This window comes from Anolis sagrei, chromosome 12 (genome assembly GCF_037176765.1).
Source record: "Anolis sagrei isolate rAnoSag1 chromosome 12, rAnoSag1.mat, whole genome shotgun sequence".
Classification (NCBI taxonomy): domain Eukaryota; kingdom Metazoa; phylum Chordata; class Lepidosauria; order Squamata; family Dactyloidae; genus Anolis; species Anolis sagrei.
Window position 1 is genome coordinate 3,850,378 of NC_090032.1, and position 27,429 is coordinate 3,877,806.

The window sequence follows — 27,429 nt, forward strand, 5'->3', positions numbered from 1 at the left end:
GCTCCCCCCGGACTGCTAGGGCTGTTGTGAGCTGAGGGGGCGCTCCTCAAGTGGCGGTCGGGGGGCATTTACAGAGGTGCCTCTGCGCCCCTGGCAAAAAAAAGTGTTCTGCGACTGCTTACTTCGCGTAATGGACGAGCCGTCCCTGAGTTCACCTACAATCAAAGAGCATTCTGAACTCCACCAATGATGGAATTGAACCAAATATGGCACACAGAACTCCCACGACGAACAGAAAGTATATATCAATGATTGGTTGGGGGGGGGGGGCACCAAAATACTGTTTGCTTACCTTTGAAAATTACCTCTGAGTAGGTGTAAAGGGTTCATGGAGGTTGTTGTTCTCGATCTCTGGTTGTGCTGAAAAAGTGATATTAAAGGCCCCCGGGCACAGGGCGAGGCTGGCCCGTGGCCAATGCCAGGTGCTGGGTGGGGCCGGCCACTGATTGGCCAACCGACTGTGTGGCGGGAAAACTTCCCGCTGTGTAGGGGCTTCATAGTAGGAGAACATGGTGCCCCCCACCGCAACAGGCCTTGCTCGGTAAGTCGGGCAATGAATTAATACTATATATATATATATATATATATATATATATATATATTCCAAATGTAATGTTCCGAAGAGGCCACAAGAGGGAGCCCTTCCACAACCCTATTTCTGGGAAGCCTGTTTGCTGCAGTAGCTGATGGCCAAGTGAGAGAGGCAGAGACAAAACCATCTGGATACCTGCAAAATAAAATAAAATAAAATAGAAGATCGACCCAAGCTGCATCGTGGAGGAACCCATCGGGTAAAGTATTCTCTTCTTTCTCTAACAGCTTGCTTGGTTTTCTTTCCGTGACTAGGATTTGCTCAGCAGCCCCCGACTAAAAAGACTTGCCTGCATGGATCCTCATTGACTCCAATGACAAAATTCTGCAGTCAGGTGTCTGCAAGGTTTTGGAGGAGACAAGCCAGGAATATTATACTGAGTTCTTGTGGGTTTTTTCGGGCTATATGGCCATGTTCTAGAGGCATTTCTCCTGACGTTTCGCCTGCATCTATGGCAAGCATCCTCAGAGGTGCTTGCCATAGATGCAGGCGAAACGTCAGGAGAAATGCCTCTAGAACATGGCCATTTAGCCCGAAAAAACCCACAAGAACTTAGTGATGCCAGCCATGAAAGCCTTGTATTTGATACATAACAAGATTAGTAAACAGAAAACAAGATCATTCTTATTATTTTATATTATTATTATATATTATTTTATATTATTATATATTATTTTATATTATTATATATTATTATATATTATATTATATTATTTGATACATAACAAGATTAGTAAACAGCAAACAAGATCACTATTTTGGCTTTTGTCAAACACATCGGACACTTCCCAAGTGTCTAGGACTAATGGGTGCAGATCTGAGTAGGGTGGTGTTTTTGCAGCCGACAGATTGTGATTTTGTCAGCGCCGATTGTTTTTAAGTGCAGGCCAAAGTCTTGAGGCGCTACACCCACTGCGCCGGTTATAACTGGCACCACCTTGACTGGCTTGTGCCAGAGTCTTTGCAGTTCGATCTTTAAATTATACTGAGTCCTTTCGGGGAGATAGGAATACAAATAAATTATTATAAATTTATTATTATTATTATTATTATTATTATTATTATATAAATTATTATTATAAATTATTATTATTATTATTATATAAATTATTATTATAAATTATTATTATTATTATTATTATTACAGACCTCACTACCTCTGAGGATGCTTGCCATAGATGCAGGTGAAATGTCAGGAGAAAATGCCTCTAGAACATGGCCATATAGACCAAATAAACCTACAACAACCCAGTGATTCCGGCCATGAAAGACTTCGACAATACATTATTATTATTATATTATATTACATTATATTATATTATATTATAATTTTATATTATTTTATATTATTTTATATTATTATTGTTAGATACATAACAAGATTAGGTAAAGGTAGTCCCCTGACATTAAGTCCAGTCATGTCTGACTCTGGGACTCTGGTGCTCATCTCCATTTCTAAGCCGAAGAGCCGGCGTTGTCCGTAGACACCTCCAAGGTCATGTGGCCGGCATGACTGCGTGGAGCGCCGTTACCTTCCCGCTGGAGCGGTACCTATTGATCTACTCACATTTTGCATGTTTTCGAACTGCTAGGTTGGCAGAATTAGATTAGTAAACAGCAAACAAGATCACTATTATTATTATTATTATTATTATTATTATACATTATATATTATTATTTTATATTGTATTATTATTTTATATTATTTTATAATATTATTTTATATTATATTATAATATTATATTATTTTATATTATTATTATTTGATACATAACAAGATTGGTAAGCAGCAAAGATCACTATTACTATTATTTTATATTGTTTTATATTATTATTTGATACATAACAAGATTAGTAAACAGTAAACAAGATCACTATTATTATTATTTTATATTATTATTAGTTTATATTATTTTATATTATTATTATTTGATTCATAACAAGATTACTAAACAGCAAACAAGAGCACTATTATTATTATTATTTACATTATTATTATTTTATATTGTATTATTAGTTTATATTATTTTATATTATTATTTTATATTATATTATAATTTTATATTATTTTATATTATTATTATTTGATACATAGCAAGATTAGTAAACAGCAAATGGGATCATTATTATTATATTATTATTTTATATTATTATATTATATTATAATATTATTTTATATTATTATTTGATACATAACAAGATTAGTAAACAGCAAACAAGATCACTATTTTGGCTTTTGTCAAACACATTGAATAATGGGTGCCGATCCGAGTAGGGTGGCGTTTTTGCAGCCGACAGATGGTGATTTTGTCAGCGCCGATTGTTTTTAAGTGCAGGCCAAGGTCTTGAGGTGCTACACCCAGTGTGCCGGTCACCACTGGCATCACCTTGATTGGCTTGTGCCAGAGTCTTTGCAGTTTGATTTTAAATCTTTGTATCATTATTATTATTGCATTTTGTCAGTGCTGATTGTTTTTAAGTGCAGGCCAAGACCTTGAGGCACTGCACCCAGTGTGCCGGTCACCACAGGCACCACCTTGACTGGCTTGTGCCAGAGTCTTTGCAGTTCGATTTTTAAATCCTCATATTATTATTATTATTATTGCAGCTGACAAATGGTAATTTTATTTTTGCATTTTGTCAGCGCTGATTGTTTTTAAGTCCAGGCCAAGGTCTTGAGGCACTGCACCCAGTGTTCCGATCACCACTGGGACCATCTTGACTGGCTTGTGCCAGAGGCTTTGAAATTCGATCTTTAAATCCTCGCGTCAAGTCATTATTGTTGTTTTTAGCTTGGGGACCCGGCGGTGCCCGGGTTGTTTGAAAAAGGCAATGTGGGCGAACTACAATTCCTAGAATCGTGGGTCAGCCCACTATTGTCATCAATCCATATTATTATTAATGAATAATATTGGCATGTCATTAAATAATTATATTATATTATAATATTATATAATATATAATGTTATATATATAACATATATATTATAATATTATATAATACTATAATATTATATAATAATATATGTATATATAACATTATATATATTATATTATATAATACTATAATATTATATAATATATAATTATATATTATATATAACATTATTTATATATAAAATATTATATAATGCTATAATATGATATAATATATAATTATGTATTATATATAACATATATATATTATAATATTATATTATACTATAATATTATATAATATATAATTATATATAACATTATATATATTATAATATTATATTATACTATATTATATAATATATAATTATACATGTATATATAACATTATATATAATATTATACTATAATATTATATAATATATAATTATATACATTATATATATTATAATATTATAATATATTATAATATTATATAATATATAATTATAATATATATAATATTATATTATAATATTATATTATAATATATATAATGTTATATATAATATATTATTATATATTATATAGTATTGTAGTAGTGTATATTATATATAATGTTATATATACATGTATAATGATATATTATATAGTATTATAGTATTATATAATATTATATATATAATGTTATATATACATATATAATTATATATTATATATAACATTATATATATTATAATATTATATAATACTATAATTATATAATATATAATTATACATGTATATTATACATATATATATATATATGTGTGTGTGTATATATATATATATATATTCTTTTATTATTATTACTACTACTATTATTATTTTGCAACGAGCTACACCTACACCATTGAGTGATACCACTCAACACTATGGAATTGTGGGTGTTTGACTCTTCCTCAAGGCCTTGGAAAACTACGGCTCCCAAGATTCTATAGCATAGAGCATCTAAACTGCATTAACTCTGCAGTGTAGACACACCCTGTGTTGATTCTCACCCCTTCCCCTTGCAGGTCTTGCAATCCAATCTGGAACCAGGGCTTGGTCATGTTTAATTAATTCATATGCAATATATATATATATATATATATATATATATATATATATATATATTCATTCTCGTATCTCCGTGGGGGACTTCTGCTGAGGCTGCCACTTATTTTAAATGGGTCTATAAATTAGAAATCAGTGGGAGGGGAGCGAAGGAGACGGGCACATTGCATTTCCATCTTTGGAGATGGAGAGATGCATAATACATTTCCTTCTCCTCCTCCTACTGCAGCAGCAGTGACTCTCTCTCCGGCTTGAAGAGAATCAGCCCGACCCAAATGAGACGATGATACGGATGAGGATGACAACGTGGTGCCTCTTTCCTCTTCTCTTCTCCTTCTGCCTCGCTGTCGCCTCCCAAAAGATCCCCCGCCTGAAGCTGACGCCCAAAGGTGAGTCCCCCCACCCAGCTTTGGGTTTTTCCGAAGGCAAAATAGAGGTTGCCGTCCCGACACTCTTTGCACCATAGAGGCTTCTTCCCCGGTCCCACGTGAAAGAAGACTTAAGACTGGGTCACTCTTATCTATAGATATATCTAATATACACACAAATCATCCATCTATCTATTTATATATCACAAGCATATATGTATCTACCTATCATCTGTCTGTCTGTCTATCTATCTATCTATCTATCTATCTATCTATTGCAAGCATATATGCATTTACATATAATCTACCTGTCTGTCTGTCCATCCGTCTGTCCATCCGTCTGTCTGTCTGTCTGTCTGTCGGTCTGTCTATCTATCTATCTATCTATCTATCTATCCATCCATCCATCCATCCATCCATCCACCCACCCTTCTGTCTATCTGTCTATCTATCTATCTATCTATCTATCTATCTATCTATCTATCTATCTATTGCAGGCATATATGCATTTACATATCATCTACATGTCTGTCCATCCGACTTTCTGTCTGTCTGTCTGTCTATCTATCTATCTATCTATCTATCTATCTATATCTATCCATCCACCCTTCTATCTATCTATCTATCTATCTATCTATCTATCTATCTATCTAATGCAAGCATATATGCATTTACGTATCATCTACCTATCTGTCTGCCCATCCGTCTGTCTATCTATCTATCCATCATCTACCTATCTGTCTACTGATTGCAAGCATCTATGCATTTACCTATTGTCTACCTATCTGTCTGTCTGTCTGTCTATCTATCGGAAGCACATATGCATTTACCTATCATCTATCTATCTATCTATCTATTGGAAGCACATATGCATTTACTTATAATCCATCCATCCATCTATCTATCTATCTATCTATCTATCTATCTATCTATCTATCTATCTATCTATCTAATGGAAGCACATATGCATTTACTTATCATCCATCCATCCATCCATCCATCCATCCATCCATCCATCCATCTATCTATCTATCTATCTATCTATCTATCTATTGGAAGCACATATGCATTTACTTATAATGCATCCATCTATCTATCTATCTATCTATCTATCTATCTATCTATCTATCTATCTAATGGAAGCACATATGCATTTACTTATCATCCATCCATCCATCCATCCATCCATCTATCTATCTATCTATCTATCTATCTATCTATCTATTGGAAGCACATATGCATTTACTTATCATCCATCCATCCATCCATCCATCCATCCATCCATCCATCCATCCATCTATCTATCTATCTATCTATCTATCTATCTATCTATTGGAAGCACATATGCATTTACTTATAATGCATCCATCTATCTATCTATCTATCTATCTATCTATCTATCTATCTAATGGAAGCACATATGCATTTACTTATCATCCATCCATCCATCCATCCATCCATCTATCTATCTATCTATCTATCTATCTATCTATCTATTGGAAGCACATATGCATTTACTTATCATCCATCCATCCATCCATCCATCCATCCATCCATCCATCCATCTATCTATCTATCTATCTATCTATCTATCTATCTATCTATCTATCTAATGGAAGCACATATGCATTTACTTATCATCCATCCATCCATCCATCTATCTATCTATCTATCTATCTATCTATCTATCTATCTATCTATCTATTGGAAGCACATATGCATTTACTTATCATCCATCCATCCATCCATCCATCCATCCATCCATCCATCCATCCATCTATCTATCTATCTATCTATCTATCTATCTATCTAATGGAAGCACATATGCATTTACTTATCATCCATCCATCCATCCATCCATCCATCCATCCATCCATCCATCCATCCATCTATCTATCTATCTATCTATCTATCTATCTATCTATCTATCTATCTATTGGAAGCACATATGCATTTACTTATCATCCATCCATCCATCCATCCATCTATCTATCTATCTATCTATCTATCTATCTATCTATCTATCTATCTATCTATCTATCTATTGGAAGCACATATGCATTTACTTATCATCCATCCATCCATCCATCTATCTATCTATCTATCTATCTATCTATCTATCTATCTATCTATCTATCTATCTATTGGAAGCACATATGCATTTACTTATCATCTATCTATCTGTCTCTATCTCTCCGGCAATCTGTCCATCCCTCTATCCATCCATCCATCCATCCATCCATCTATCTATTGCAAGCACCTATGCACTTACCTATGATCTGTCTGTCTGTCGATCTATTGTCTATCTATTTATCTATCTATCAATCGATCTATCTATTTATCGATCTATCTATTTATCTATCTATCTATCATCTATCTATCATCTATCTATTTATCAATCTGTCTATCTATCTATCTATCTATCTGTCTGTCTGTCTGTTTCAAGCATATATGTATTTGCCTATCATCTATCGATCTATCTATCTATCTATCTATCTATCTATCTATCTATCTATCTATCTATCTATCCAATGCAAGTATCTATCTATTTATCTATCTATCACAAATGTATATGCATTTACCTATCATCTACCTGTCTGTCCATCTGCCTATCTATCTAGTTATCTAATGGAAACATATATACGTTTACTTATCATCTGTCTGTGTCTACCTATTGCAAGCATATATACATTTACCCATACATTAACCGTAAGAAATTGAATTTTTGGAGCGGTGCAAAGATAGCTTTGAATAATTGACGGCCGGTATGCTCTTGGAAGGAAATGGAGCTCGTCCCTGGAGCAAACTGGAAGGACTGGACACAGTGTTCTGGGCCGTGCCTGATTCGAAACCTATGTCGGCCATAATAATAATGATAATAATAATAATAATAATAATAATAATAATAATAATAATAGGACGTGTTGTCCAATACAACAGCCAGCAGAGTGATCTTGTCTGCTGTGGACTCATCTTGTTGTGTTTCAAATAAATATTCTAATTAACATTTTATTTGTTATGATTATATAATATTTATAATAATAAATATATTTGATTTCCTTAATAAAATAATATTTATAATATCAATAAATATTAAATGTATGGTTTCCTTTATTTATAATAAAGTGGGTCAGACGAAGCCTCCTGCAATGCAGATATCACATTTAAAGCCAAAACAACAAACCGAACCGTCTTGTAGCCTGTTGTGACTCTTAGTGCTGCGTTCGTTCTCGGTCCCATTCGTCTAATCAATAATCAATAATCATCCATTATTGATTATTGATTAGACATCGTTGTTTGGGGTTTCATGCACGGTCCTGTTTCCAAATACAGGTGGCTCTCTGGATGTAGGATAGACATGGTCCTCTGGGTGTAGGTGGACTACAATTCCCATCGTCCCTCCCTCAATCCCTACCTGAAACCTTGCCAATATTTTATGTTGGTCATGATGGGTATATGTGCCATGTTTGGTCCAGATCTGTTGCTGATGAGATTCGTAGCAGTCTCTGGATGTGGGTGGACTACAACTCCCATCATCATCTGCCATTGCCCCTGGGTGTGGGTGGACTATGTTTCCCATCGTCCCCCCCTCAATCCCCACCTGAAACCCTGCCAATATTTTACGTTGGTCATGATGAGTATATGTGCCATGTTTGGTCCAGAACTATTGTCAATGGTGTTTGCAGCAGTCTCTAGATGTGAGTGGACTACAACTCCCATCATCATCTGCCATTGCCCCTGGGTGTGGGTGGGCTTAATCCCCACCTGAAACCTTGCCAATATTTTATGTTGGTCATGATGGGTAAATGTGCCACATTTGGTCCAGATCTGTTGCTGATGAGATTCGTAGCAGTCTCTGGATGTGGGTGGACTACAACTCCCATCATCATCTGCCATTGCCCCTAGGTGTGGGTGGACTTAATCCCCACCTGAAACCTTGCCAATGTTTTAAGTTGGTCATGATGGGTAAATGTGCCACATTTGGTCCAGAGCCATTGTCAATGGGGTTTGCAGCAGTCTCTAGATGTGGGTGGACTACAACTCCCATCATCACCTGCCATTGCACCACCCCAACCAATAGGGGTGCAATAACATTAACTTGGACATGATGGGTATGAGTGCTAAGTGTGGTCCATTGCGGTTTGGATTCACATGGCTCTCCGGGTATGGGTGTACTACAACTCCCATCACCTTGCGTGATTATCCCCAACACCCCATCAGTATGTTAAGATGGTAATGATGGATATAAGGGCCACATTTGGTCCAGATCTGTTGTTGATGAGTTCGCAGCGGTCTCTGGATATGGGTGGACTACAACTCCCATCATCATCTGCCATTGCACACCCCCCCCCCCCGAAAAATAAACAATGGGGGGCAATCACATTAACTTGGTCATGATTAGTATGAGTGCTAAGTGTGGTCCTTAGCAGTCTATGGAAGGAAGTGAACTCCAACTCTCATCATCACCTGCCATTGCCCCCGGGTGTGGGTGGACTACAATTCCCATCATTCCTCCCTCAATGAAACCTTAAACCTTGCCAGTATTTTCAGTTACTCATAATGGATACATGTGCCATGTTTGGTCCATATCTGTTGTCGATGGGGTTCGCAGCAGTCTCTGGGTGTGGGTGTACTACAATCCCCATCATTCCTCCTCATCAATCCCCACCTGAAACCTTGCCAATATTTTAAGTTGGTCATGATGGGTATATGGTCCATGTTTGGTCCAGATCGGTTGTCGATGGGGTTCGCAGTGGTCTCTGGGTGTGGGTGGACTATAATTCCCATTGTCTTCCCTTAATCCCCACCTGAAGCCTTGCCAATATTTTCAGTTGCTCATAATGGATACATGTGCCATGTTTGGTCCAGATCCGTTGTCTATGGGGTTCACAGCGATCTCTGGATGTGGGTGGACTACAACTCCCATCATTATCTGCCATTTTCCCACCCTAAACAACGGGTATGCAATGGCATTAACTTGGTCATGATGGGTATGAGGGCTAAGTCTGGTCCATCGCTGTTTGGATTCACATAACTCTCTGGGTATGGGTGTACTACAATTCCCATCACCTTGCGTGAATATCCCCAATATCCCACCAGTATGTTAAGTTGGTCATGATGGGTATATGTGCCACGTTTGGTCCAAATCCATTGTCGATGGAGTTTGCAGCGGACTCTGGATGCGGGTGTACTACAGCTCCCATCATCCTGCGTGAATGTCCCCAATATCCCACCATGGTCATGATGGGTATATGGGCCACGTTCGGTCCAGATCTGCTGTCGATAGGGTTTGCAGCAGTCTCTAGATCTGAATGGTCCAGGTTTGTTAAGCAGAGGCTGGATGGTCATCTGTTGGGAGGGTTTTGATGGTGTCTTCCTTCCTGATAGAAGGAGGTTGGATTCTCCGATTATTCTCTTTTTCAGATGCTTTACTCGCGACATTCTCTGAGAAAGACAGTCCAAAGCCCATGTACCACGAAGCGGGCTCTAACCAGGTCCTGATCGGAGGGAAGGGGGCACTATGGTTCCTCACTTTTACGGGGTCAACAGTCTATCAGAAGATGGTAAGGGGTGTAAGACTTGTTCAGCCGCCTTTGCCCAGGTTGCCCCGTGTGCCGCTGGGTTGTGCCACAGCTCTTGTTATGGGTTCCCCGTCACCATCGAAATCTCTCCAAGCTTGTTTTGTTTTCCGTTTTTCGTTTCCGTTTTCCATTTTCCATTTTTTGTTTTTTCTTCGTTTTCCATTTCCCGTTTTTTGTTTTGTCTTCATTTTCCGTTTTCCATTTTTCGTTTTGTCTTCGTTTTCCATTTTCCGACTTCGTTTTCTGTTTTCCATTTTTCATTTTCCGTTTTTCATCTTCATTTTCTGTTTTTCGTTTTCGTTTTTCGTTTTCCATTTTTCATTTTCCGTTTTTCGTCTTCATTTTCTGTTTTTCGTTTTCGTTTTCCATTTTTCGTTTTCCGTTTTTTGTCTTCGTTTTCCGTTTTCCATTTTTCATTTTCGTTTTTGTCTTCATTTTCCGTTTTCTGTTTTTGTCTTCATTTTCCATTTTCCGTTTTTGTCTTCGTTTTTTGTTTTCGTCTCCATTTTCCGTTTTCCGTTTTTCATTTTCGTTTTCGAAACGGGAAGCTCATGTCCGTGGTTGCCATGAGGATTCACCTGCTTCACTTTTCTTTCTTCCAGATTCCTCTGAAGGCCGATGAGAAGGCGGAGAAGGACTGCAAGAAAAGGCCGACGTTAGAAGAGGTGAGGAGAGAGAGAGAGAGAGAGAGAGAGAGAGAGAAGGGCATGACAGGTCACGTGTCCCTTATCCGAAATGCTGGAGACCAGAAGTATTTGGGAGTGTTTATGGATTTAGGAATATTTATATACAACTAGCTGTACCCACCACGCGTTGCTGTGGCCAACCTTCTCTCCCTCTTTCTCTCTTTCGTTCCTTCTCTCCTTCATTCCCTCTTTCACTTTTTTTTACTTTTTTCTCTCCTTCCTTCGTTCTCTACTTTCATGGACACCAATATATTGGCACGTTTTCTTCTCTTTTGTAGGGCGAGTGCGAGAACATCATCCGTCTGATCAAGAAGCTGGACTACAGGATCATGGTCTGCGGGACCAACGCCGGTTCCCCCAAATGCTGGTTTCTGGTGAGCCGGAAGGTCGAGGAGGACGGTGGGAGAAGCAGCCCAAAATGTCACCAAGAATACATTGGTTGTCTCCTCTCTCTTCTCTCCTAGGTGAACTCGACTTGGCAGCAGGACAGGCATGGCCACAATATCACTCTCTCTGCGGACAACATTGTCCCGCCGCTGGAGTCCCAGAAAGCCGTGTCCATCGCCATCGGTATGGCATCGAGAAACTGTTCTGCCGTTCCGGAGCTCCGGGTTTGGGTTTCTTAACCGTGTCTTAACCAAAGAGAGAAAGTTTGTGAGGAAAGAGAGAAGGAAGGGGGTAGGAAGGGAGGGAGAAGGAAGGAGCAGAGGAGGGAGTAAAGAAGGAGAGGAAGGATGAAAGGAAGGGAGAGGAAGGAAGGAAGGAAGGAAGGAGGGAAGGGAGGAGGAAGGAAGACGGGAATTAAAAAGGAGGAGAGGAAGGAGGGACGGAAGGTGAAGAGGGAGGGAAGGAAGGAAGGAGAGGAAGGATGAAAGGAAGGGAGGGAGGAAGGAAGGAGGAATAAATAAATAGCCAAAGAGTATTTGGGATTCGGGAGAAAGAAGTGATGGAGGCGAGATGTGTTTTCATTCCCCATAATTAATTAATTATTCTTTTGCAATCATTCGTATTTTTAGAAGGAAACCTTTATTCCGCTGTGTCGGGGAAGAAAGGTATGATCCAGAGAAGCTACGGAAACAAGAAAGGGATCAAGACGGAAGACAGATGGCTAGCCAGTAAGAAAAACACACTTCTATCCTTAGTATCATGCAAGGATATATATGTACATGTATGTACACACACACATATATGAGATGAGCACTTGATTGGTAGAACGTTCAATGAATGTATTCTTTGAACAAGGGTTCAAGTAGACTTAATATTGATACACTCTATGTATCTAATGTACTATCTATCTATCTATCTATCTATCTAATGTAAGCATATAGGCATATCATCTATTAATCATCGATCTGTCTGTCTATCCATCTATGTAGCTAGACAGATAGGAAGATAGTTAGGTAGGCAAGTAGGCAGGTAGGTAGATGGATGGATGGATGGATGGAAAGGAAGATAGATAGATGGATGGATGGATGGATAGGAAGATAGGAAGATAGATGGATGGATGGATAGAAAGATAGGAAGATAGATAGATGGATGGATGGATAGGAAGATGGATGGAGAATCCATCTATCTTCCTATCCATCCATCCATCCATCTATCTATCTTCCTTTCTATCCATCCATCCATCCATGGATAGAAAGATAGGAAGATAGATAGATGGATGGATGGATGCATGGATGGATAGGAAGATAGGAATATAGATGGATGGATGGATGGATAGGAGGATAGATGGGTGGATGGATAGATGGATAGAAAGATAAGAAGATAGATGGATGGATGGATAGATGGATAGAAAGATAGGAAGATAGATAGATGGATGGATGGATAGGAAGATAGATGGATGGATGGATGGATGGATAGAAAGATAGGAAGATAGAAAGATGGATGGATTGATAGGAAGATAGATGGATGGATGGATGGATAGAAAGATAGGAAGATGGATGGATAGATAGATAGCAGGATGGATGGATGGATGAATAGAAAGATAGGAAGATGAATGGGTGGAGAGGAAGATGGATGGATAGAAAGATAGGAAGATAGATGGATGGATGGATAGGAAGATGGATGGATGGATAGATAGATAGCAAGATGGATGGATGGATGGATGGATGGATAGAAAGATACATGGATGGATGGGTGGAAAGATAGGAATATAGATGGATGGATGCATGGAAAGATAGGAATATAGATGGATGGATGGATAGGAAGATAGATAGATAGATAGATAGATAGATAGATAGATAGATAGATAGATAGATAGATAAATTGATAGATAGGAAGGTAGGTAGGTAGGTAGATAAGATAGATGGAAAGATGGGAAGATAGATAGATAGATAGATAGATAGATAGATAGATAGACAGACAGGAAGATAGAGAGATAGGAATATATATAGAGAGAGGTAGATAGATAGATAGATAGATAGATAGATAGGAAGATAGAGAGAGAGATAGACAGATAGAGAGAGAGAGGTAGGAAGATAGACAGAGATAAGAAAATAGATAGATAGATAGATAGATAGATAGATAAGAAGATAGATAGATAAATAGATAGAGAGATAATTTCTTATTTAATGTGTTGTATATTTATGTCACTGAATTGCAAACTGGAAGCTGCCCTTCGGGGTGTGATAGAGTGGGGTACAAATGCAGTAAATAAATAAAATAAATACAGTGATATCACCTGTCTCTCTACTGCAAATACATATGCATATCATCTCTCAGTCTGTCTATCTATCTATGTAATACAAACATATATGGATATCTATTGATCATCTCTCGCTCTAATCCATCTGTGCCGGTTGTCTTACCCAAAAACGCGTCTCCCTCTCCAGAATCGGAATTTGTGGGTGCCGCCCTCCTTCCCGAGGACAATCCGAAGAACGATGAGATCTTCTTCTTCTACAACGACGTCAACGAAACGGCCGGGCTGGACAAAGAGCCTTACAAAGCTCACCTGGGACGTGTCTGCAAGGTCAGGTGGAGCTTCTAAAGGGGAGGTCCCATATGAGATACTGAGTTTATACATTAACAAGGGAGATGTACTGTTGGAAGGTCTCCAAGACCTCTGACTGTTGGAAGAAGCCATTCGTTTGTAATGCGGCACCATCTGCATTCCCAGGAGGACCAAGGTGGGAAGCCCATCCTGACCGACTCCTGGAGCACCTTCCTCAAGGCCCGGCTGGTGTGCGGACACCCCAACGAACCCATGCGCTTCCACCGCCTCCGGGACGCCTTCGTCTTCCGAAAGGAGGGGAAAGGCGAGGCCGTTCTCTATGGTGTCTTCTCCAGCACTTGGTGAGTGACGACGAACGTGAGACGGGGGTCTTCGTCAGGGGCGGCTCGTCCATTACGCGAAGTAAGCGGTCGCAGAACACTTTTTTTTTGCCGGGGGTGCAGAGGCGCCTCTGTAAATGCCCCTCGACCGCCACTTGAGGAGCGCCCCCTCAGCTCACAACAGCCCTAGCAGTCTGGGGGGAGCCTCGGCTTTCTTGCCTCGCGGCCGGGCGATCCTCTACCCAAAAGGGCCGGGCCCTTGAGCCACGCCTAGCCCCTCTCGTTCCTGCTCCACCCGGCCACCGGGTGTGCGAGCAGAGCCAGCGCTCAATAGTTCTCCGCGTTCGATCCCTTCCCCATGACCGGCTCCCTTTCCCGATCCCCAGCGCTCCACACGCCTCCTCTCCCCAATCCATGGGTGGCCAAGGGGCGGAGCCGCCACGCCTGGCCCGCTTCAGGTCCGGAGGCGTGTCTGAAGACCCCAGCGTGCGCACCAAAAGTCGCCTCTTCTCCTGACTTTCTCTTCAGCCATTGGGACCAAGAGAGAGAGAGAGAGCGAGAGAGAGAGCCCCTCCGGCTGGAGGTATCTCCCACCTCCGCTCCCTCCTTTGTTTTTGCGCCTACCTTCAGGAAAGGTGGGCATCTCCACCTCTCTCTCTCTCTCTCTCTCTTGGTCCCAATGGCTGAGGAGAAAGTCAGGAGAAGAGGTGACTTTTGGTGCACACGCAGGCACTCCTCCGGACCCAAAGCGGGCCAGGCAAGGGAGCAAGTGCGGCAAGTGTAGTTACTGGGATGTATAGTTCACCTACAATCAAAGAGCATTCTGAACTCCACCAATGATGGAATTGAACCAAATATGGCACACAGAACTCCCACGACGAACAGAAAAAATATATCAATGATTGGTGGTGGGGGGGGGGGGACCAAAATACTGTTTGCTTACCGTTGAAAATTACCTAGGGCCGCCTCTGGTCTTCGTAGCCAGATTGAGTCTCTCTCTATTGCAATTCACAGCTGGGTGAAGTGGCCCGGTGTGCTGTCACTGGATGGGCTGCTGCTAGGTGAAGGGCTGGCTGTTGCTGGGTGAAGTGGCCCTTGGGTATCACTGGGAAAGGAAGGTGGTAGGTACATAAGGGGGAGAAAGGGATGAGCAAAGGAAAGGAATGTAAAGGAGGGAGAAATAAAAAGGAGGGAAGAGGAAAAGAGGGAGAGAAGGAGGGAGGGAGGGGAGATGTGTGAGGGAAAGGAAGGAAAGATGAAAGGAAGAGGAAGGGAGGAAAGAGCTGCAAAGAGAACTTGCCCACCATCACCAACGCATTGCAATGGAGACATTGTTGAGAGCTGGAGAAGGGAGAAAGTAGTCAGGCAGCGGTTTCAATGACTCCCGGGGAAACACAAGGGATTTGTTACATCTGTGTTCCTTATCCAAAGGGGTTCATCAGCTGTTTGCTCGTACTCTATGAAGAGAGTCAGCTCCCTTTTCAAGACATCCAGCTTCAGAGGAGGTCCTGCAAGCATACCCTATCCCCGACCTGGAACGGTAGAGTATACCTTCTTTTCCACAGTCGGTAATACCAATAATATTATCATTATTGATTGGGCCGGGCTTTAGCTCAGCGGGTTAAAACACCAGCTGCAGAAAATCTTGCCGATTGAAAGGTTGACAGTTCAAGCCTGGGTTGGGGTGAGCTCCCAACTGCCATCCCAGCTTCTGCTCATCCTAGCAGTTCGAAAACAGCAATGTGAGTAGATAAATAGGGGAAGTAATAAAAGCCCTATTCGATCGGGAGAGAGTCTAAAGACAACAAAGCTCCTCATCGTGCAGCAACAGCACCTCCCAGTGGCCGGAGTCAAGCACCGCCTCCAGATGCCGGAGATGGGGAAATGATGGGAAGCCTTTGCCTTTGTTTATGTACTCTCTGTCCTTGTTAATTGTATGACAGCATTGAATGTTTGCTGTTGTTGGGGTTCAGCCTGATCCTGATCTGTGTGAACCGGATTCTCCGATAGTTTTTCCAACTGAGCAAGCTCTCCCTGACAGTGTGGAATCTATAAACCCTACAAGAACCTAGTGTGGAATCTGTTGTTGATGCTGAGGTCAGCGGCGAGGAAAGTGAAACTGAACAGCTGGAGGAAAATGTTTTGGAAGCTAGCCGTGATATCCCTCCACCAGGGTTTGTTAATGAGGACCGAAGAGAACAGATAGTTAGAGACAGAAATGTTTCACAGTTTCTACGAAGGTCACATCGTTTACAGGAGAGACAGGCCCAGGTTTTAAAGTCAAGGGGCGTTTCAAAGAATATCTTCTTTGGTTTAAGGGGCCTCCTGCCGGGTGTCTCTTTAGATCAAGCAACGTTTGGGACTGTGGTTGTGCCTTAGCAGAATTCCTGTGTTCCATGGCCGGTAATCCCAGAGGCTTCTAGTTTTCAAGTTCATGGTTAGCGAGAGGCTAACAGGTTCCTGGTTCTTGTATTGTGGCTTTTGTAATTTTGCTCAAGTTCAGAGATTCTACTGACTGCTGTGTTTCTATTGTGGATTTTTGACTTTGCATTTACCTTTCTTTTGTAACCAATTTTTCATCAATAAACAAGGATTGTTTTTCCTACAGTGCAGTGTGGTGGATTTAATCTTATGGTCTCGTTTCTTGATCTGGGATGCAACAGCTGTATATGTGTACTGTAATCTGCTCTGAGTCCATTTGCTTGGCCAACCTTTGCCTTTATCCTTCTTCCTTGTTGCAGTGCTTCTCGCCAGAATCCTCCCACCAGCTGAACAGAGGGACCTTGAATTACATTAAGGATCACCCAGAACTGGACGCGGTTATCTACCCCGACGAAGAACGCCCGCTCTATGTCCTCCAGAATAACGACACGTACACCCACGTGGTTGTGGACCAGGTGCGGGACGCCAGCAACGTGTCCTACGATGTCCTTTACCTGGGGACAGGTGAGCTTAAGAGGAAGGTGATAATGAGGCACCGTCTTGGCCAATTTGGCTTGGATTGGATGGGTAACACTTGGCTTGGAAGCAGTCCATGGAATCTGAGGAGTCTGCGGGCCGGGCTTTAGCACAGCGAGTTAAACCGCCAGCTGTAGAAAATCTTGCCGATCGAAGGTTGGCAGTTCAAGCTTGGGTCGGGGTGAGGTCCCACCATCAGCCCAGCTTCTGCTCATCTAGCAGATCGAAAACAGCAATGTGAGTAGATAAATAGGGGAGGTAATAAAAGACACCCATAAGGACATGCCGGTGATTCAGTCGGGAGGACGTCTACGGACAACAAAGCTCCTCGGCATGGAAGATGGTGCAACAGCACCCCCTCGTGGCCAGAGTTGAGCATAGCCTCTAGATGCCGGAGATGGAAAAAGATGGGAAAGTCTTTACCTTTGTTTATGTATTGCCTGTCTTTGTTAATTGTATAAATGTATTGAATGTCTGCTGTTTATGTGTTCTGTAATCCGCCCTGAGTCTCCTAGGAGAGATAGGGCGGATTTTAAATAATAATAATAATAATAATAATTGTTGTTGTTGTTGTTGTTGTTGTATGTGTACATACAATATATATGTATATATACACACACACAATATATATGTGTATATACAATTATTATTGTATGTATATATACACATACACACATACATACAATATATGTATATGTACACAATATATGTATATGTACACAATACGTATATGTATATGCATACAATCATTATTGTGTGTGTATATATACATACACACATACATACAATATATATATATAATTATTATTATTATTGTGTACACATACACACATACATACTATATATGTATATGCATACAATCATTATTATGTGTGTATATATACATACACACATACATACAATATATATGTATATATACACAATAGATATGCACATGGATATATATAGAATTATTATTATTGTGTGTGTGTGTGTATATACATACACACATACATACAATATATATGTATATGTATACAATTATTATTGTGTGTATATGTATATATATACACAATATATATGTATATGTATATATAATTATTATTAAAGGTAAAGGTTGTCCCCTGACATTAAGTCCAGTCATGTCTGACTCTGGGGTGTGGTGCTCGTCTCCATTTCTAAGCCGAAGAGCCAGCGTTGTCCACCTCCAAGGTCATGTGGCCAGCATGACTGCATGGAGCGCCATTACCTTCCCGCCGGAGCGGTACCTATTGATCTACTCACATTTGCATGTTTTCGAACTGCTAGGTTGGCAGAAGCTAGGGCTGACAGCGGAAGCTCACACCGCTCCCTGGAATCGAACCTGCGACCTTTTGGTCAACAAGCTCAGCAGCTCAGTGCTTTAACCCACTGCGCCACCGGGGGGCCCTAATTATTATTATATATATATATACACATACACACATACATACTATATATATATATATATATATATATATATATATACATACACACATACATATAATATATATGTATATGTATATATACACAATATATATATGTATATATATACAATTATTATTGTGTGTGTGTGTATATATATATATATATACACATACACACATACATACATACATACAACATCTATGTATATGTATATATACACTATATATATATATGCACATATGTATTTTATATACAATTATTGTTATTTGTGCTATGGACAAGCTGGGAAGTGTTCAGAGAAGGAAAACTAGGAATCCCTCTAAAGTTGTGTCTTAGGGAGCTGGGGATGTTTAGCTTGGAGAGGAGGAGATGAATAAGTGTCCTGAAAGAGGAGGACTTGGTTGCCTTGGTTGCCTTTCTGAGCGCAACCTCGTCTTTGTCTCCGTTCGGTAGCGAAAGGGAAGATCCACAAAGTGCTCCGGAGCAAAGACCAGACGGTGATCATTGCTGAGATCAGTCCCTTCAAGGAGCAAGAGCCCATCTCTTCGATGATCCTGGACACTAACACGGTAAGTATGCCGTTGCTGCCTGGGGTCTATAGTTCTTCCAAGCTTCCAAGTTCCCTCTTTCTCAATGGCTGCGAAAGTCGGAACATTCACAACCCCAGTCCAATGACCAATATTGAAGGCACAAAGTCTTCCTCTTGACGCCAAAGGACTGGTTTGAAGGCGCTTAAGATTCCTCAATGTCGTCCAGGTGAGCTGGGCATGAAGTATGAATCTTAAGGGTCAAACCTAAGAATTGGTGATAAGAGATGACTTGACTAAGGCCATAGAGCCAAGCCTTTCTCACGTCCATCTGTTAAGCTGATTGATGGTGGAATGAAAGAGAAAGCACTGCCCTCTTCCCTAGGAAGGGGTGGAGTCAAACAATTGAGCTGGGGAGCAATTCAACTGGTGCAAAACAACATTGATAACCAACAATTCAACTATATATTTACATACAAGTGGCGCCATTCGCGCCGTCACAGTAAGAATGGCCGAAAACCTAATAAAATACAGGAGAGTCTCGCTTATCCAACCTTCACTTATCCGACATTCCGTCTTATCTGAAAATATATTCCACCTAAAAGTTGGGAAGAACTTGGTGACGGTAAGAGCTAAATATGTGTGATGGATCATCCTTCTCTGGAGGTTTTTCAGCAGAAGCTGGATGGCCATCTGTCGGGAGGGCTTGGATTGTGCTTTCCTGCCTGGCAGAAGGTCAGACTGGATGGCTCTTGGGTGTCCCTTCCAATTCTAGATATGGAACCTTTAGTAAATAACTGTATGTGAGTGATTTGGGATGTTTTCTTTTCGGCAGAGCCACTTGTACGCCGACACCAAAGCGGAAGTCACTCGCCTGCCGCTCGCCGACTGCGACCAGTATAGTGAAAACTGCTGGAAATGCGTCCTGGCTCGTGACCCGTACTGTGGATGGGATGTCGATGGGAGGAAATGTTCGGCCGTTTCCCAAGACGAAAACCACACTGGCAGGTCGGACCCGAAACCATAATATGGGAATAGCGGGGTGGAAAGGGACCCACATCTTGGCCCCAATTCTCCCTGTTGCGTTTCCTCGTAAGTTATACTGTTTTGCTCAGATTCCTCTGACTTCCTTCATCCATAGGTTGCTTCAGAGCTTGGATTCCACAAATACAACATACGTGTGTGAAGCTGCGGAAGGTATGTTGATGCTTGCGGCCTCCGGTGGGAAGAGAGTGCCAATCAGTGGGTAAGGCGGGAGCTTTCTTCTCAGGACAATGAGCGAGCATGGAGGGAGGAACCTTACATTTCCCGTTTTGAGCACGGGAAATGTAAGGTTTCTTCGCAATAGCTTGTCCAGCAGATGGCGCTGTTTTGGAAGCGAAAGATGTTTTTACCTGTCACAGGTGTGACATCTGTATAGTAGTTGGGTTTTGACAACCTGTAAACCTTTGCCTGTTTGATTGCTACGTTGTGTCCAAATTTCGACTCAATCGGTTAAGTATTTTGGGAGTTATGAGGTCACTCACAAATGGACATTTACGTTTTTATATAGATGTTCATTTGTGGGATTAACATAATTCAAAAACCACTGGACGAATTGACACCAAATTTGGACACAAGACACCTCTCAGGCCAACGAGTGACCATCACTCCTAAAAACACTGAAAAACACAGCAGGAGGGACTTAAAAATCCAAAAACAACCCCCAAAAATACATTACAGTGCATGCGCAAAATCACATCTATGCACAAACACATATATATATACACAGATACATAAATATACACACACATATATTCATATACACACACACAAAACACATATATACACAGACTGGGCCACAGCAATGCGTGGCAGGGGATGGCTAGTATCTATATAAATAAAATTGTAATGTTAGTTTGTGGGATTAACGGAACTCAAAAATCACTGGATGAATTAACACCAAATTTGGACACAAGACACCTAACAACCCAATGGATGTCCTTCTCTCAAAAAAATTGATTTTGTCATTTGGGAGTTGTAGTTGCTGGGATTTATAGTTCACCTACAATCAAAGAGCATTCTGAACCCCACCAACGATGGAATTGAACCAAACTTGGCACACAGTTCTCCCATGACCAACAGAAAATACTGGAAGGGTTTGGTGGGCAGTGTCCTTTGGTTTTGGAGTTGTAGTTCACCTACATCCAGAGATCACTATGGACTCAAACAATGATGGATCTGGACCAAGCTCTACAAGAACACTCAATATGCCCAAATGTGAACACTGGTAGAGTTTGGGGAAAATAGAATCTTGACATTTGGGAGTTGTAGTTGCTGGGATTTGTAGTTCACCTACAGTCAAAGAGCATTCTGAACCCCACCAATGATAGAATTGGGCCAAACCTCCCACACAGAATCCCCATGTGGGCCACAGCAGCACGTGGCAGGGGACAGCTAGTATCTATATAAATAACAGTGTAATGTTCGTTTGTGGGATTAACAGAACTCAAAAATCAATGGGCGAATTGACATCAAATTTGGACACAATATACCTAACAACCCAATATATGTCCTTCACTCATAAAAACACTAAAAAACACAGAGGGGACTTTAAAAGCCCCAAATAGCTAAATGACGAAAAGCTAAATGACAATACAGAAAAAAGGGAAGAAAGGGGGAGGGGAGGAAAGAAAGAAAGAAAGAAAGAAAGAAAGAAAGAAAGAGAAGAAAGCGGGAGGGAAAGAAAGAAGGAAAGCGAGAAGGAAGCATGGAAGCAAAGAGAGAAGGAAGGAAAGAGGTAGAGAGGAAGAAAGGAGAGAAAGAGGGGGGGAAAGAAAAGGGAGGAATGAAAGTTAGAGAAGGAAGGAAGAAGGAAAGATAAAAGGGAAAGAAGGAAGGAAAGAGGGAGTGAAGGAAGGGGGAAGATGTAGAGAAAGAGAGAGGGAAGGAAAGAGGGAAAGAGAGAAGGAAGAAAAGAGAGACAGCAGAAGAGAAAGAAAAAGAGGGAAGGAAGGAAAGAGATAGAGAAGGAAGGAAGGAAAGAGGGAGTGAAGGAAGGAGGGAAGATGTAGAGAAAGAGGGAGGGAAGGAAAGAGGGAAAGAGAGAAGGAAGGAAAGAGAGACAGCAGAAGAGAAAGAAAAAGAGGGAAGGAAGGAAAGAGGTAGAGAAGGAAGGAAGGAAAGAGGGAGTGAAGGAAGGAGGGAAAGAGGGAAGGTTGGCCACAGCAAAGCGTGGCGGGTACAGCTAGTGTGTGTGTGTGTGTGTGTGTATATATATATATATATACATATATACATACACACACACACGCGCGCACACACACACATATATATATATACACACACATCCACACATATATATGCACGCACGATTCTCACCAGAACAAAGCTTATCTTACTTTCTCAAGTTCACATAATCACAGCCTCAACTCTAAACATTTCTGCACAGTATTTTCCATTCTGTGGAAGGAAAATACAGCTCCTTGAAGGAGCTGGGGGTGGTGACGGCCGACAGGGAGCTCTGGCGTGGGCTGGTCCATGAGGTCACGAAGAGTCGCAGACGACTGAACGAATGAACAACAACATTTTCCATTCACAGTGGCATCCATATTTGCAATACATAGAAGCACATTTAAAACACATACATAACTCAATAAATCCTGACAGTATACACACACACATACATATAGTTTGCTATAAACTAAGATCCACCCAGAAAAGTAGTTTGCTGTGAGCTGAGCACCAACGTATTTTGTTCTCATTTAACTTTTCCCCTTTTCTCTCTCGTCGGGTTTTGAAGCCAAACTGGCGCAAGAGGCTCTCAAGAAGGTGAGTGTGGACCCCACCAGCTACATCTACCTGCCGTGCCCGCTGAGATCCCACCACGCCATCTATACCTGGGTCAAAGACGACAAGACATACCCTTGCGCCATGGACGAACAGTCCTGCACCCTGCGCTTTGGGGAGAGCACCCCCATGGACCAGGGGGTCTTCAAATGCACGGCCAAAGAGGAGGGCTTCCAGGAGGAAATCACGGCCTTCAAAGTCACGCTCAACGCCGGCAAGGTCTCAGAGGTCTCCTTGATCGCGGTGGGCGCCGGCATCGTCTTCCTCACCATCACCATCCTCTTGCTATAGACCGGTTCGATACGAAGCGATCTCATCACACTGCCAACTCCAACGTTTACCCCTTTGAAAGAATCGGACCGTTTGTATGTTCCCGCACCAAAGCCGCACGCCTTGGACAAAAACGCGCTTCACGCAACAAAACGGGATTCTCCGTCGCTCCCGAATCTGCGGTCTCGTCTTCTTTACAATCACAGATGCCTTTTCTTTTGTGATCTTTCGCTTGGAGTTGCAGCCCAGTCCAAGAATTATTTTTGAAACGGGGTTCTCCAAATGGATGTACCGTCGTTCTTGAATCCAGACGTTTCAACCACACTTTCCTCCCCATAAATACGGTCTCGTTTTCTTTACAGTCACAGATACTTTTTCTTTTGTGATCTTTAGTTTGGAGTCGTAGGCCAATCCAATAATTATTTTTGAAACAGGGTTCTCCAAATGGATGTACCATTATTTTTGAATCCGGACGTTTCAACCACATTTTCCTCCCCATAAATACGGTCTCGTCTTCTTTACAATCACAGATGCTTTTTCTTTTGTGATCTTTCATTTGGAGTTGCAGCCCAATCCAAGAGTTATTTTTGAAACAGGGTTCTCCAAATGGATGTACCGTCGTTCTTGAAACCGGACGTTTCAACCACACTTTCCTCCCCATAAATACGGTCTCGTCTTCTTTACAATCACAGATGCTTTTTCTTTTGTGATCTTTCATTTGGAGTTGCAGCCCAATCCAAGAGTTATTTTTGAAATGGGATTCTCCAAATGGATGTACCATTGTTCTTGATCCGGACATTTCAACCACACTTTTCACATAAACACAAATGCCGTTTTCCGTTTTTGCTTCCTTTTTTTAATGAGTTACAGCCCGATCCAAGCATTATTTGTTTGTCCTACAGTTTTGGGAAAGACATATATCCAAGTTGCACTTTGCACACGACGTGTCACATATCTGTTGTGGATCGTGTTTGTAACGCCCCAAGGCTTTTTGCATGTGCTTCACAATGGGCAAATTGTTATCGCTCGCCGGCACAAAAATAGACTATGGACCAACCGTGAAGGAGTCAAATTATGCGGCGAAATAATGCTTCCCGCTTTCAACTACCGTCGGGAGCAAGAACGAGCCGATTCTGCCTTGTTTCATCTGCCTTCGTCCAAACGGACGCTTTCGGCGGTGTCGACCCGTTGCCGGATGCCAATTATTCAGTGTGCCGTCATAAAGACTCCGCTTATATAATCTTGTATACTAAAGAAGCATGCCGTCAACACATCCTATCCCAAGAAAAAATCCTCAAAACGGTGGACCGAGCGGAGAGAGGTTGGTTGCGAAGAAAGGAAAAGAATCAAGATTTTTACAGAACGGAGCTAAACGGGTGCCGATTGCCGAAGCTTGTGTTTCAGCCATGAGATCTTTTGAATGGAGAAGACGGGAGAATTGCGGGAACCCAATGCACAAAGACAATTGACTAAAACGTTAAAACGTATTTGCCAGATTCGGCAAAACCCTTCGTCGGAGAATGCCAATTCCTCGGGAAGAATAGTGGAAGAAAGCCATTGCCTCCAAGCCATTGACACGACAAGTCTGCTTCCTTATTGTAACGGGGAGCAGTTTAAGACTTTCCTGTTTACAGGGGAGACACGACCTATTTGTTGCATGACATCAAAATGCTTGCACATGTCTCTTCTATTAGGACCGAGAATAAGTAGAATGGAGCAGGATAAATGGGATGTATATTTCTGACCGTGATATAAAAGATCCCAAAAATAATTGGCCAATGTTTCCGTTAAATAATAGATGATAAATATGTGGCTGCCATTTAGGCAAAGCAATTGTAAACAGTACAATAAAGTCTACTCCGTAAGGATCAAGCAGGTTTCCTACCAAAGAGGCATTTTGGAATGTTTTGGAATCCCATAATGAAAAGTGAGCAGTTTTGATCATTTTTAGATGCAGAGAAAGCTATTGACAACATTTCTTGGCCTTTTATGGGGTCTGTCTTGGAGAAAATGACATTCGGAGGAATTATTGAAGGTTTTTTAAATACAGGAGAATTGACTAAACCAGGCATGGGTGGAAGAGAATGGAGGGAGGGAAGAGAGAAGGAAGGGAAGATAAAATGGAAGGAAGGAAGGAAAAAAGGGAGAGGGAAGGAGGGAGGAAAAAGGGAAGGAAGGGAGGGAGATTAAGATGGAAGGAAGGGTGGGAGGGAATGGGGGGAGGGAGGAAAGAGAAGGAAGAAAAGACAAGACGGAAGGAAGGAAAAAAGGGAGAGAGAGGGAAGGTGGGAGGAAAAAGGGAAGGAATGAAGGGAGGAAGAGAAAGATGGAAGGAAGGGTGGGAGGGAATGGAGGGAGGGAGGAAAGAGAAGGAAGAAAAGACAAAACGGAAGGAAGGAAAAAAGGGAGAGAGGGGGAAGGTTGGAGGAAAAAGGGAAGGAAGAAAGGGAGGAAGAGAAAGATGGAAGGAAGAGTGGAAGAGAATGGAAGGAGGAAGGGAAGAGAAGAAAGACAAAACGGACGGAAGGAAGGAAAAAAGGAGAGAGAGGGAAGGTGGGAGGAAAAAGGGAAGGAATGTAGGGAGGAAGAGAAAGATGGAAGGAAGGGTGGGAGGGAATGGAGGGAGGGAGGAAAGAGAAGGAAGAAAAGACAAAACAGAAGGAAGGAAGGAAAAAGGGAAAGAAGGAAGGTGGGGGGAGAAAGGGAAGGAAGAAAGGGAGGAAGAGAAAGATGGAAGGAAGAGTGGAAGAGAATGGAAGGAGGGAGGGAAGAGAAGAAAGACAAAACGGACGGAAGGAAGGAAAAAAGGGAGAGAGAGGGAAGGTGGGAGAAAAAAGGGAAGGAATGAAGGGAGGAAGAGAAAGATGGAAGGAAGGGTGGGAGGGAATGGAGGGAGGGAGGAAAGAGAAGGAAGAAAAGACAAAACAGAAGGAAGGAAGGAAAAAGGGAAAGAAGGAAGGTGGGAGGAGAAAGGGAAGGAAGAAAGGGAGGAAGAGAAAGATGGAAGAGTGGAAGAGAATGGAGGGAGGGAGGGAAGAGAAGAAAGACAAAACGGAAGGAAGGGAAGGAAGAAAGGAAGGGAAGGAAGGAAGGAAGGAAGGAAGGAAGGAAGGAAGGAAGGAAAAAAGGGAGAAAGAGGGAAGGTGGGAGGAAAGGGGGAAGGAAAAAGGAAGAGAAAGATGGAAGGGAGGGTGGAAGAGAAGGGAGGGAGGAAGGGAAGAGAAGGCAGGAAAGACAAAAGGGAAGGAAGGAAGGACAAAAGGGAGTGGGGGAAGGAGGGAGGAAAAAGGGAAGGGAGGAAGAAAGAGAGGAAGAGAAGGATGCAAGGAAGGGTGGAAGAGAATGGAGGGAGGGAAGAGAGAAGGCAGGAAAGACAGGACGGATGGACAGAAGGAAGGAAGGAAGGAAGGAAGGAAGGAAGGAAGGAAGGAAGGAAGGAAAAAAGGGAGAAAAAGGGAAGGTGGGAGGAAAGGGAGAAGAAGAGAAAGATGGAAGGAAGGGTGGAAGAGAATGGAGGGAAGACAGAAGAAGGAAAGACAAAAGGGAAGGAAGGAGAAAGAGGGAGAGAAGGAAGGAGGAAGGGTGGAAGGGAAGGATGGAGGAAGGGAGAAAGAAGGAGAGAAGGAATGAAGGGAAGGGAAGAGATACAGAAGGAAGGATTTCACTGTCCTTCCCCTTCACTCTCCAAGTCCTGCTCTGTATCCGAAACACAGTGTCAATTTCTCTGTCTTTCAACAACCATCTCTGGAGCAAGGAAGAAAGAAAAGCATTAATATGTGATGTCGGGGAGGAAGAAATAAAAGTGCTTGAACACCTTTGGTTACTGGATCTTTGGCTTCATATTTCTTATAGTTCTTTAGAGGTATCCGTTCATACATATTACGATCTTTCAGATTAATCCTCTGTCATCCCACTTTCTTGGCTGGC

General features: G+C 41.5%; 1 protein-coding gene across 2 annotated transcripts; it reads left to right on the forward strand.

Annotated features, from left to right (window-relative positions):
- The first annotated feature begins 627 nt into the window (after positions 1 to 627).
- Positions 628 to 27,317, forward strand: LOC132764209 (semaphorin-7A-like). Of its 2 annotated transcripts, none has more exons than XM_067472322.1 (15): positions 628 to 791; positions 4,812 to 4,971; positions 10,375 to 10,514; positions 11,135 to 11,197; positions 11,497 to 11,592; positions 11,683 to 11,788; positions 12,235 to 12,333; positions 14,053 to 14,192; positions 14,340 to 14,515; positions 15,926 to 16,034; positions 17,236 to 17,440; positions 19,331 to 19,446; positions 20,240 to 20,412; positions 20,546 to 20,601; positions 23,186 to 27,317. In XM_067472322.1, the coding sequence occupies exons 2-15, from the start codon at positions 4,866 to 4,868 to the stop codon at positions 23,521 to 23,523; spliced, it is 1,923 nt and encodes a 640-aa protein (XP_067328423.1). In that variant the 5' UTR covers positions 628 to 791; positions 4,812 to 4,865; the 3' UTR covers positions 23,524 to 27,317. The 2 variants fall into 2 exon arrangements, with proteins under 2 accessions (XP_067328423.1, XP_060614081.2); XM_060758098.2 differs by having other exon boundaries at positions 4,815 to 4,971.
- The last annotated feature ends 112 nt before the right edge of the window (positions 27,318 to 27,429 follow it).